The sequence below is a fragment of the Melitaea cinxia genome, chromosome 12 (assembly GCF_905220565.1).
Source record: "Melitaea cinxia chromosome 12, ilMelCinx1.1, whole genome shotgun sequence".
Taxonomy (NCBI): domain Eukaryota; kingdom Metazoa; phylum Arthropoda; class Insecta; order Lepidoptera; family Nymphalidae; genus Melitaea; species Melitaea cinxia.
In genome coordinates, this window is record NC_059405.1 from 14,476,767 (window position 1) to 14,489,800 (window position 13,034).

A 13,034-nucleotide genomic window follows, 5' to 3' on the forward strand; every position below is an offset into this window, starting at 1 on the left:
TTTTCCTAGAGAATGTTAAGAAAAAAAAATAGTAAAAAGAACACAAAATGTTTTATTTAAAATAGGAACTAAATATTTATTGCCATTACAAAAAAAATTTACAGATTTGGATCAACATTAATTTTTTTTTTTTTTTTTTTTTTTTTATAATATTCAATGGCTAACTTAATCTTTAAAAAAATATTTAACACATCATATATAATGAATAAAAAATTATAGTTTCAATGTTTATTAATAAGGGATTGCCATATCATTCGATCTAAAAATTCCGTCATTGTAAATAGAATTTACAGCCAAAGGACCCTTAAACATCCGGCTGTAAACTGGTAAAAGCACCAATGTTTTTTCAGTCGTTGATTTCAAGTCTATTATTTTCACTGGGGGAATGTCACCAGCTCCCAAAATACCAAAATTAAACATGGGATTACTATGGTATTTAGAGACAGTTCTATGAGTTTTCTTAATATCTTCTGTTGTTGATTCTTGTTCAAATGTATTTAAATCAGACGTTCGTCGAATTTTCTTCATTAAATTAGTACACTTTTCGTCTTTTTTTAATTTTAGGTATGGACAAGTCTGAAAATATGTTTAAAATAATTTATAAAAAAAAAGAACTTATAGTTCAAAATACAAACATTTGTTTGTATTTTAACAAAAAAAAGTCGTTTAATTTTTTAGTAATAATTGTGTTTGCTCGCAAACGAAAAAAAAAACCGACTTTAATTACATCGACGAGTAATACAACGTAGATCGACGAAAAAACAGTCAAGTAACTACGCGTTATCAAAGATTACTCAAAAAGTAGTTATCAGATCTCGATAAAATTTATATGTGACCACATGATAAACATCAGCTTTCGATTAAATTAAAAATTATCAAAATCGGTACACCTAGTAAAAAGTTATTGCGGATTTTCGAGAGTTTCCCTCGATTTCTCTGGGATTCCATCATCAGATCCTGGTTTCCTTATCATGGTACCAAACTAGGGATATTCCCGTTCCAACAAAAAAGAATTATCAAAATCGGTACATCCAGTAGAAAGTTATGCGGTATATTACAACGTAGGTCGACGAAAAAAGCGTCAAGTAAAAACGCATTATTAGATATAGCTCGAAAAGTAGTTGTTAGATCTCAAATAAATTTAAATGGGACCAATTAACACACCACCTTTCGATTAAAAAGAAATTTGTCGAAATCGGTCCACCCGGTCAAAAGTTCTGATGTAACATACATAAAAAAAAATACAGTCGAATTGAGAACCTTCTCCTTTTTTGGAAGTCGGTTAAAAATAAAAAGATATGAAGTAACAAGAAGATTAAGTCGTAATAATATTTTAGGATTCACGGATAATCAAAATGCATGTTTCCGATGAAAAAACGATTGAAATAAAATAATAGCAAAAAAACTTACGGTAAACATAGAGTCGATCAAATTTAAAAATTTCCTCGAAGTCATGCAGTGATTCGTGTAAAGCGGTATATTGTCGAGAACATTTTTGTACATTCGCTCGAATAGAGGTGGGAACTCTGCCGCGTACGAGCCAATGTTTCTTCTCATTTTAAATCGATCAATGAAACCATATCTGTTGAACACGTCCATCTTCTTTAACACACATTTTGCTGATTCTGGCGATTTCTGACACTGAAAGATAGATCATTTTTACAAAACTGTCTAATTTCAGAAGAAGATTTTCCAAACTATATGTGCACATTATCTGTGTACGAATAAATAATATATAATGAATAAAAATAAGTTAAACATTTATACAACTAGGGGTCGTTCATTATTAACGTGTCGTTTTAGAAACTTTTAACCCCCCCCCCCGTATTTTTTTGTGTGCAAAGAATATTAAAATTTTCAGAATATTATCTTTAAATACAAGCTAATCATTGTATTACAAATTCTCAGACAGACATTGAGGTTACAGGTTGTTTGTTGAATACACAATATTTTCGTCATGTGATTAATCGAAGACCCCTGGGGCAGCACTCATAAAAAAAAAACCGCTTGTCATAAAAATAATGTTTGAAAACTTACATTGTCATAAGACTTCCAAGCAGTACTTCTGGCGGCTGGTTCAGGAACGTACTCGACCTTGTAGATCGAGTTCACTCCGCACTCAGAAAGAAGTTCGTGTGAAACAAAGTTTGGGAAGTTGCATAGCTGACGGCGAGATCTCTGAATAAAACAATTACCTATTATTAACAATTGTTTTTTATCACTGGGTCAATAAACAAGCGAACGGTTCACCTGATGGTAAGCGATGACCGTAGCTTATAGACGCCTGCAACACCAGAAGCGTCGCAAGCGCGTTGCCGACCCAATCCCCAATCCCCCAGGAGCTCTGGTCACCTTACTCACCAACAGGAACACAATACTGCTTGAAAACTATTATTTAGCTGTGATCTTCTGTAAGGTACTGTACTGTACTACCCCAGTCGGACTGCTCCATATTTTGAGCAAGAAATTCCTGCTGTGCCCTAACTCAGTTTAATACTAATTAAAATAAAATATAAGTAGTAGTGTATTCATTAAAAAATTAAGTTGTAACTAAGTATACCAAAAACTAACTATGAAACTAGTCTTGTATCGCGATTAACTCTTAATCAAATATTGTAGTTAAGCATCGACACATCACATCAAACATCAATCAAAGAAAATTCGTAAACTATTAAATTATTCACGAGTTTTATAATACTTAGTAAAACAAATAAACTTACTGGTCTGTATTTTGATGAACTTATTTGACAAATTATCCCATCAATTGCAGAAGTAGAATGCCTTAAAATTTAAAAAGGTATGATAAAATATTTCAAACATTTTATATTCGGATTACTATCACATTTACTTATCAGAATATTCATTATATCAAAATATGTAGGGGTAATTTCATGAATGAAGTAATGTTACCTGTACTACAAATGTGCCTGCTATTAAGGGTAAAAAAAAAACTGACCTGCAAGGATCATTTTTATTTTCATCGGGGCAGTTCTGAAACGAGAAATGCAATGATAATTATGTCTATTAATTTTAAGTTATCGAAATAAATAAACAGGTAAAAATCATTTTCAAATGAACAAAGCGAAACAGCTTTTTTTAATTCCTAGCTAGTTTATAGTTATTATTATTTCGATCGGTTGAGAATTTTTCGCAGTATAACTGAACGAAATAACCGGCTCTCCGTTTATTAGTATACTCGTAGATATGTGATTAATGTAAACTAAAAATAGCAGAGGTCCCAAGACAAAACCTTGCGCAACCCCACAACTTACCTCTGTAAGTACATCAAAGGCACAAGCCAGTATATTATTAATCTCACAAGTATCTTCATAACCAAGGGGTTTGTTTAAACACAACCTCACGACTTTCGCTTTTGCCTTTATCCATTCCGTATGTACGTTTGTCATATTATCTAATAGTTTTGAAAATGCTTCCCTGTCTACTACACCGTTGGATATTATATTTAATTTACTGAAAATGCAAGTTTCTTGTTCGCACTAAAATAGATAATATTTTCACAATTAATAATTTTATTAAATTAATATATACGATTTTGTCGTTATGACGTTTCCTTAAAAACTTACCGTATTTGGTACAATTTTCACATCACTATTCTTTAGTAACTTCGGCACCTCAGTAGTCGTAGTCACTAGTTCGCTAGTATTAAGTATCACTAGTCTGTTCTCGTCGTCCCATTTTAGTTTAAAATCGCAATCTGTTCGCCATTCTTTTTTTATAAAATGTTCCATATCACAGCAATCTAAGGGATCGATAGGCTAAAAGCGTTTTTATAAATACGATTAAAAATATAAATTATCGTCTAAATTTTAGTTTAAAACTAACTGTGCAAAATACGCATAGTTATAAAATAAATAAATTCCTAAAATAAATTAGCCTAAGTTACTCCTTATTACATCAGCTTCAGCATCAGCCAACGAAAGTCCTGTCAAAATCGGTCCAGCTAGATTAGCCAGAACAAACATGTTTACAATTTTACCAAATGTTATTTTGGTATATGTAAGTACTGTGTGTACATCCATATGCATTTAGTTAAAAGCGGTTATTTTATTATTACAGACACTCCAATTTTATTTCTTTGTATAGATAACAACTAAACTTAAAATTTTAACAGACGGTTCTCACTCAACAGTCTTCACTATTTATAATAAATTTAAAACACAAAATATTACTAAAACTAAAGCGCTAGTTTCGTTAAATATTAAACATAAACAAAACCTACCTCTACGTACAAACTTACAAACTTCGTATATTTTATTTAAATTACGTACATTTTTTTTAATCATAATAGAAATAGAATTTAAGTAAGAAGTCAAACAAAGTTCAGAAACCAATGAATTAAAGAGACAATAAGAATTTAAGAACCCTTTCCTTCCTTTAGGTACCTATACTAGTCCGTTTGCTATTAATATAAAATATAGGCATTATGAATTTTTTAAATTTAACAAAAACGAAAAAGGTGCATAAATAATATGAATGTTCCATAACTTACTTCTTCATATCCGTTGATGTTCTTGTTATCCGCTACTATTGCTGCCTTTTCAGTACTTGGCGTTGTTTTCGGTGTAGTCTGTAATGTTCGATTTTTTTTTACTGTGAAACTATTTATAAAAGAATTGGCTAGAATTTTTTTCTTTAATGTTTCGCACCTAATGCAAATACTTAAATCATGAAGTCATGAACCACACTCTTTAATATATAACTAGGTCGGCAAACAAACGAACGGTTCACCTGATGATAAGCGATTACCGTAGCTTATACACGTCTGCAACGCCAGAAGCATTGCAAGCGACAAAACACTGTTTAAAAGCAGTATTATTTAGCTGCGATCTTCTGTAAGTTTGAGGTACTGCCCTAGTCGGGTTGCTCCATATTGAACCGGCTATTTCCTACTAGTTTCATCTACTAAAATTTAATCAAGATTTAATTCACCATCAAAATTGGTTCTTTATTTATATGTGTATTACATTTTACGTTAAGTAATATAAATTATATACTGACAATTCTTACAATATGAACTGAGAACTGCGATACTCACCAGTATGACATCATAAGCGTTTTGTTTTGAATTTACATCCGAATTATCAAGGATGTGTATACATATAAATATATTATTAAAATTATAAAGTTCTGTCTATATGGATGTCTTTTGTCTATCGACAGAAGACGTCCATATAATATAGACGATGTCATATCATAATATATGATATCTTCGTCTGAATGATATGAAGAATATATTATTATATTTTATATACTATTAATAAAATATAATTTAATAATAATCATGCTTTTAACTACAATAATATCATAAAGTGGAATGATTTGTTTTTTGTTCGTAACAGTTACACTCGAACTTAAGCTATTTTAATTTCTTGCATCCGGATAGTTTTATATTATTACTGTGTGATATGGGCACATTTATATAGATAGTAACCATAGACAGAAAAATTAACAGTCAAAATCTACTAATAAATCAATGATGCTATTGTAAAGTACTTATAATTTTTCCATATTGATTATTTAAGTTCTTAGATTAGGACGCTATCGCACACCTGGAGGTAACTGAGCCCGGGTTATCCGAGGCCCAGTACGGGTTCAGAGCAGGGCGGTCCACATTAGACGCCCTGCTCTGGCTTAAAAGATGGACGCAGGCGGCGGTCCGCGACGGGGAGAAGGCGTTGGCTGTCTCGCTTGACATCGCTAACGCCTTTAACAGCCTACCACACGCGACGATACTGGAGGCACTCCGCTACCACCGGGTGCCTCTGTATCTGCGGACGCTGCTGGGCGACTACCTCCAGGGTCGCGAGGTCCTATTGCCAGGGCGCGACGGTCTGCGGCGACGTCGTGTCTCGTGCGGAGTTCCACAGGGGTCAGTGCTGGGACCGCTCCTGTGGAACATCGGCTACGACTGGGTGCTTCGGAGCACGTTGCCCGCAAGTGTGCGGGTCTCGTGCTACGCCGACGACACCCTAGTCGTGGCAAAAGGAAGGGACCTCGCGGAAGTAATGCGGTTGGCCACGGCTGGCGCAACACTTGTGGTCGACCGTATACGAGCCCTGGGGCTGGAAGTCGCCCTGACGAAGACCGAGGCCCTACTGTTCCATGGGCCTCGAGGGGGACCCCGTCCAGGTACGCGGGTGACTGTTGATGGGGTTTCGGTCCGGGTGGGGACCCAGATGAGGTACCTGGGTCTCACCCTGGACGGGAGGTGGGCTTTTGGGGCTCATTTTGCAGAGCTAGCCCCAAGAGTCGTGAAAGCCGCCGCCTCACTGGGAAGGCTGCTGCCGAACGTGGGTGGTCCGAGTGCCCATTGCCGTCGGCTGTACTCCGGGGTCATCCGGAGTATGGCCATGTACGGGGCACCCATCTGGGCGGACGCCCTCGGTCGCGCCAACAAAATCCAGCTGCGACGGCCGCAGCGGGTCATCGCGACGAGGGCGATACGCGGTTACCGGACGGTGTCCTGGACGGCGGCGTGCGTGCTGGCCGGCGATCCCCCCTGGGAACTGCAGGCGGAGATCCTTGCCGAAACATATCATTTTGTGGCGGCGAGGAGATCCCGGGGGGAGTCTCCTACGTGGGAGGAGCTCGCACGCATGCAGAGGCTGGCGCAGGACACCCTGTTGCGGCGGTGGACGGAGAACTTGGCTTCGCCAGTCCCCGGGCAGTGGACGGTGGACGCAGTGAAGCCGGTCCTCCGGAAGTGGGTGAGGCGGCGGTTCGGGCCGCTGACCTTCCGTCTGGTGCAGGTGCTTTCCGGACATGGGTGCTTCGGTAAGTACCTGCACCAAATCGCGAGACGGGAGGCGACTCCAGCCTGCCACGAGTGTGGAGCGCCAGAAGATACGGCGCTCCACACGCTGGAGGCGTGCGCCACTTGGGAACCGCAGCGGCGCACGCTTTCAGCGGTTATCGGACGGGATCTCACGCTGCCGAGTGTCGTAAAGGCCATGCTTGACAGCGAGAGATCGTGGCAGGCGGTGGTCTCCTTCTGCGAAGAGGTAATGACGCAGAAGGAGACCGCGGAGCGGGCCAGAGAGGAAGACGCCTCTGCTGGCCCACTCCGGCGCAGACGTACGGGGGCAAGGAGAAGGCGGTTTGCCCACCTCCTCCCCCCCTCGTAATAGTGGGGTCGGCGGCCGATAGTCGGGGGACTTCGGCCGGCCGGACGACACGACCCCATACGTCTGGGGGTGGCCTTGTTGTGAGCGAGGCCACCCCACCATCATGCCGGGGCCCGGAAGCTTTGTCCGGGCCTACCGCTGAGGCGAGGTGGCGAATGCTAGCGCGACCCCTCTCGCCCCACCCAGGCGGATGACTGCTAACACGTGGTGGTTTTTAGTCAGTAGGAGTCTGACATAACCCTCTGGCGCCCCCGCGCTGGAGGGTATCCATGATGGATTTTCCCCACGTAAAAAAAAAAAAAAAAAAAAAAAAAAAAAAAGGACGCTATCGCACATCGGGGCGAGGTGGCGAATGCTAGCGCGACATCTCGCCCCACCTAGACTGCTCACTCGTGGTGATTTTTTAGTCAGTAGGAGTCTGACATAACCCTCTGGCGCCCCTACGCTGGAGGGTATCCATGATGGGTTTCCCCACGTAAAAAAAAAAGGACGCTATCGCCTTACGATTAGACGTCGCATTAGACTAACAGGTTCAAAATATACACTTAAACTTAATAAATACAAACAGACTTGTAAGTATTTTCTAATTATACATAACCAAAAATGATAATACCTTTTCCGTGGTTCCAAATGTGAAGGGTATTTTCTGAGTTGCGAAAATATGGTAATTTACAAGTGTCTTGAAGCCGCACTCTACCAGGGAACTGTTGTACAATGATGGTAAATCACAGCATTTCTCGTGGAAGTACTTGTAAAATGAAATAAAATAATTTTGTTACGCATTATCGACTCAAAAAAAAGTCACAACAAAAGAAAATCTACGTATTTCCCTGCACGAACCTAACACGTATAACCGATTATTTTGAAATCGGGCCGAGAACAACAATTAAAACAATATCTATTTGAAATTTTATATTATTTATAACATTACTTTTCTATCGCTTCAGCCTGTAATATCCCACTGCTGGGCATAAGCCTCTTTCCCCATGTAGGAGAAGGATCAGAGCTGCGGGTTGGCGGATACATTCCCTACTATGAGTTCCCTAATATGACGATAACTATCAGATGTAGATGATAAAAACCGAGACCGACAGCTTAAAGTGCTCTCCGAGACACGGTGGGGAGACCTACGGGAACTAAGAACCAGACTGAAAATAAATATTTATATGCTGTGTGGTTACGGCATTAAAGAATATAGCCACCCCCTCTCTACCCGTGGGTGTCGTAAGAGGCGACTAAGAGATAACACAGTTCCACTACTACCTTGGAACTTAAAAGCCGACCGATGGCGGGATAACCATACAACTGCTGGCTTTGAAATGCAGAGGCCGAAGACGGGCAGCAGCGTCTTCGGTGCGACACAGCTAGCCCTGCGGTCACCAATCCACCTGCCCAACGTGGTGACTATGGGCAAAACACATGAGTTCACGCCATTTTTGGCGTGAACTTGTGGAGGCTTATGTCCAGTAGTGGACTGCGAAAGGCTTCTGTGATGATGATCGTCATACTTTTTTTTACCTTTCCATATACATTTCGAAATATTGTTTGTTTAAGCTTATTTTCGTTAGTACATAGGAAGAATTAAAAGCGAACTAGAATTACTAATTCCGGAAAACCTCTGAATATTACTATATAACTTTTCCCGAGGCCATGAAGACCAAAACGAATGGAAGTACAGAAGAGCAGATTGTAAATAAGCACTTCGCAAATCAGCAAGATAACTTAGAAGTTATCGATGTTAATACATATCTACATATATAAAAACAAATAAATAATAATTGTGTTTGCTCGCAAACGAAAAAAAGCCGACTTCAATTACATCGACAAGTAATACTTTATTTATTTATTTATTATTTATTTATTTATTTATTTATTTATGCATTAACAAAACTTAGAACTAACATTACAGTTACCCAATGCGTTAGTTAAGTTCATCACAACAAGTAACATTAAATTTAACAAACAATTAAAACAATTCAATAAAAACAAAATAATCAAAAAATAAGAAATAATCAATAAATAATCAATAAATATAAAATAATCAATAAATAATCACACTTAAAAAATTCATAAAATTCATAAAATACAACGTAGATCGACGAAAAAATAGTCAAGCAACTACGCGTTATCAAAGATTACTCAAAAAGTAGTTATCAGATCTCGATAAAATTTATATGTGACCACATGATAAACATCAGCTTTCGAATAAATTAAAAATTATCAAAATCGGTACACCAGTAAAAAGTTATTACGGATTTTCGAGAGTTTTCCCTCGATTTCTCTAGGATTCCATCATCAGATCCTGGTTTCCTTACCACGGTACCAAACTAGGGATATCCCTATTCCAACAAAAAAAGAATTATCAAAATCGGTACATCCAGTAGAAAGTTATGCGGTATAATACAACGTAGATCGACGAAAAAAGCGTCAAGTAAAAACGCATTATTAGATATAACTCGAAAAGTTGTTGTTAGATCTCAAATAAATTTAAATGGGACCAATTGGCACACACCACCTTTCGATTAAAACAAAATTTCTCGAAATCGGTCTACCCGGTCAAAAGTTCTGATGTAACATACATAAAAAAAAAAATACAGTCGAATTGAGAACCTCCTCCTTTTTTGGAAGTCGGTTAAAAATAGCGTATAATTATAGCCCTTATTGTTAATGTATCTCTTTAAGATTATGAAAAAAATGTAATTAGGTCCTCATTATTTAAAAAAAAAACTACAAGTCCCACTGACAGTAGGCAATAAACTATTTGCCAAACTCTTGCGATTTCATAAAATCCGTACTAAATAAATATCTTACATAAAAAGGACTCACCTTCCTCATAAAGAATTCTGGTCTCCTCTCAATTGGCAAATTCTTCTCAAAATCGAGATATCGGCTGTAACAAAAAAAAATATTATGATAATGACTTAAAGCACTTAGGTTTTCTTGGCACTTCGACGACTTCTTGATATAATATTAGTTAATTCTAATAAATCCAGGCTCAGACTTGGGGTGGCAATACAACCCATAACCCCTAGAGCAGATGGCAAGGTAGCAGTAAACTGCGAAAATAGGCTAGTCAAAATAAGTACTGTGTATGTTAAAGTATTCATTTTTTTTCTATTTACCGATCACAGCATCGCAATCTGCAAAGCCGCGTCTGTCGCGAGAACAACTTACAATATTAAGGCAATGGAAATTTATAAAGGCGTTCCGTAATAATAAATGTGCTTTACCCCTGGTAGAAAATGTGATCCGCATTTTCTACTGGCGAAAACTGAAGAGTCGCGCAGGCGTCTTCTTTCCTCCAGGATCCAACGGGACAATTCTGTGTTACAAAAAAAGTAATTTTTTTTTTTCTAAACGTAAAGAAACTTTAAAATCGAAGAGAACATAAAACAAAATGAATCTAATTCAAAGAGAGTTGAGTCTCGTAACTCATGTTTTATATGAGAAACTGCTCGAGGGTAAAATAGCTTAATTCGAAGGGACAAAAGAGCTCCCAGAATCCAAACGGTACATTAATGTCTGGAACATCACAACACAAAAATCCTGACTACTAATTTTAAAATCTATTTCAATTATAATAAATATAATACAATACCTTATTCAAATTATCCACAATACAGGTAAATAACCCTTGTCCAGGACAGGGGTCGAGGTACGTCTTATGTCTCCTCTCGTAGCAAGCGTCAACCACAGTATCGACTACATCTTGCCAGTCAGCTGGCAAATTAATCCTCAAGAACTTAGTGTACTGTTCTTTTGTTGGTAAGTCGGGTAAGTTGAGTTTTTCTGTCATACAACTCCATTTCTGGCACTAAAATACAATAATTTAATGTATATTTTCAAGAATATGGAAGTAGGTCGAAAAATATTTCTTACAATCCCTAATTTACTAATATAATATTACAAATGTGAATGTAAGTTTGTTTGGTACGTTTTCACACGAAAACTACTTAACCGATCATCATGAAACTTTATATTATAATATGTCTACATATTCTTGGAGGTATTAGAAGTAATATAGAATAATTTTTATTAAAAAAATTCAATGCGAGCGAAGCCTCGGGTAAAAGCTAGTCTATACAAATAAATCAAATTGGAGTGTCTGTTTGTAATATTAAAATAACCGCTTTTCACTAAATGCAAATGTATACACGGTACATATACCAAAGGAACATTTTTTACAATTTTTGTCTGTCTGTCTGTCTGTTTGTTCCGCCTAATCTCTGAAACGACTGGACCGATTTTGACGGGACATTCACTGGCAGATAGCTAATGTAGTAAGGAGTAACTTAGGCTACTTTCATTTTAGAAATTTATTTATTTTGTAATTCTGCGAACTGAACAATAACTTTTTTGTTAAATTCCACGCGGACGAAGTCGCGGGTACAGCTAGTGTAATATAAATTTGAATTTATGTTAATATATGTCAAGTAAGTTTAAAATAATATTGTATCGTAAACTTGACATTTTTACTCATTATGATACACACTAGTCCCGGGTTCATATATCCAGGCTTTTATTGCTGATTTTTTTACCGAAAATATTTTTTTATTAAAATTAGTGTAAGCATATGAAAAATGTATCTTCAGAAAACCTGTACTTTTCAGGTAAGATTCGTGGTCACGTTATGTCACATCCATTGTACATTTATACTTTGTAAAACAACATGGTCGGTTTATATTCCAGCTGTTATGTTTTAACAATATTTTTTTACGAAACTAAATTGTACTAAAATTATCTACAATGATCCCACTGTTGGTTCTTTTCTACTTTATAGAAAAGGTATTGAATTTTTATTAAACATGCTGCGTAACTACGAATGGCTGATATCTTCCCTATTTAGATGTTGAGTAACGATCAGATGTTTATGATAACAGACCAATGATTTAACGTACTCCAAGCTAGCATCAAAAGACCTACGAAGATAAAAATTCATCTCGAGAGAGAATCAAAACTTACTGTTTAAAGTCTTTAAACTAACTTAATTCTTTAACGATATAAAATAATAATGAGCATTTTCATGTAAAAATATAGAATACACATATATATTTTTAAATATACAATTATTTTCAGCCTCACCATTAATAGTCCTCATGACACCCTGTTTTAATTTATGGAAACCATCCACAATGCCAATAGTCATTAGCGGGAACCGAAGCAACAACTGCTACCGCAGTTCCACTAACCCATTGTTGCATTAATCGATTTCAGATACTGATTCACATGAAAAAAAATCGTGAAAATTCTCTTTTACAAATTCAAAAAGGAAGTCTACTTACCAAACGGTCTGTGGGGGTACAATGTGCGTGTACCTATAATAAAAATACATTATTATTTAAAAATCATCATAAATATCTTAACACAAGACGAATTAATAATGACTAGAAATCTTCAAACACTGAAACATTAAAATGATATTACTTATTTACTTAAACACAAACGACCCTATACCATAGATAATAAATTTAAAACTACAGTGATATTCAAATTGAATGAGATTCAGATTACTCTATATCTTTCGACAATCATAATAATTTTTATGTTTAGATACAAATTTTATTAGTTAGTAAATTCCATAGTACCTAATCACCTTTACATTATCACCTTTTGAGCTCCCACAAAGGAAGTGTTTACAATATGAAGGTTTCCAATAATCTATATAAGTAGTTGCTACGTCGTTATTGTAAACTAAAAAAAGCAAGGGTCTTAAGATGAAACCTTGCACAACTCCAAAGCTCATGTGTACTGGTGTATTGCTTTGTTGTCTACATTTTTTGGCAATTAAATATACTGAAGATATTGCTAATAACACCAATACGTATCAGGTTATATAAATAATTAAATAGCTAACAGTATCAATCAATAAAGTATACGAAAGCTAAGATT

The 13,034-nt window shown here is 36.8% G+C and overlaps 1 protein-coding gene across 1 annotated transcript; it reads right to left on the reverse strand.

Annotated features, from left to right (window-relative positions):
• Positions 1–213: 213 nt before the first annotated feature.
• Positions 214–12,346, reverse strand: LOC123658280. The gene is made up of 14 exons (XM_045593716.1): positions 12,335–12,346; positions 10,744–10,959; positions 10,376–10,467; positions 9,972–10,035; positions 7,759–7,893; positions 5,740–6,162; positions 4,511–4,588; positions 3,585–3,776; positions 3,273–3,497; positions 2,957–2,991; positions 2,721–2,781; positions 2,038–2,178; positions 1,411–1,641; positions 214–576 (listed from the first exon to the last, which is right to left on the reverse strand). The coding sequence occupies exons 1-14, from the start codon at positions 12,344–12,346 to the stop codon at positions 232–234; spliced, it is 2,250 nt and encodes a 749-aa protein (XP_045449672.1). The 3' UTR covers positions 214–231.
• Positions 12,347–13,034: the final 688 nt, after the last annotated feature.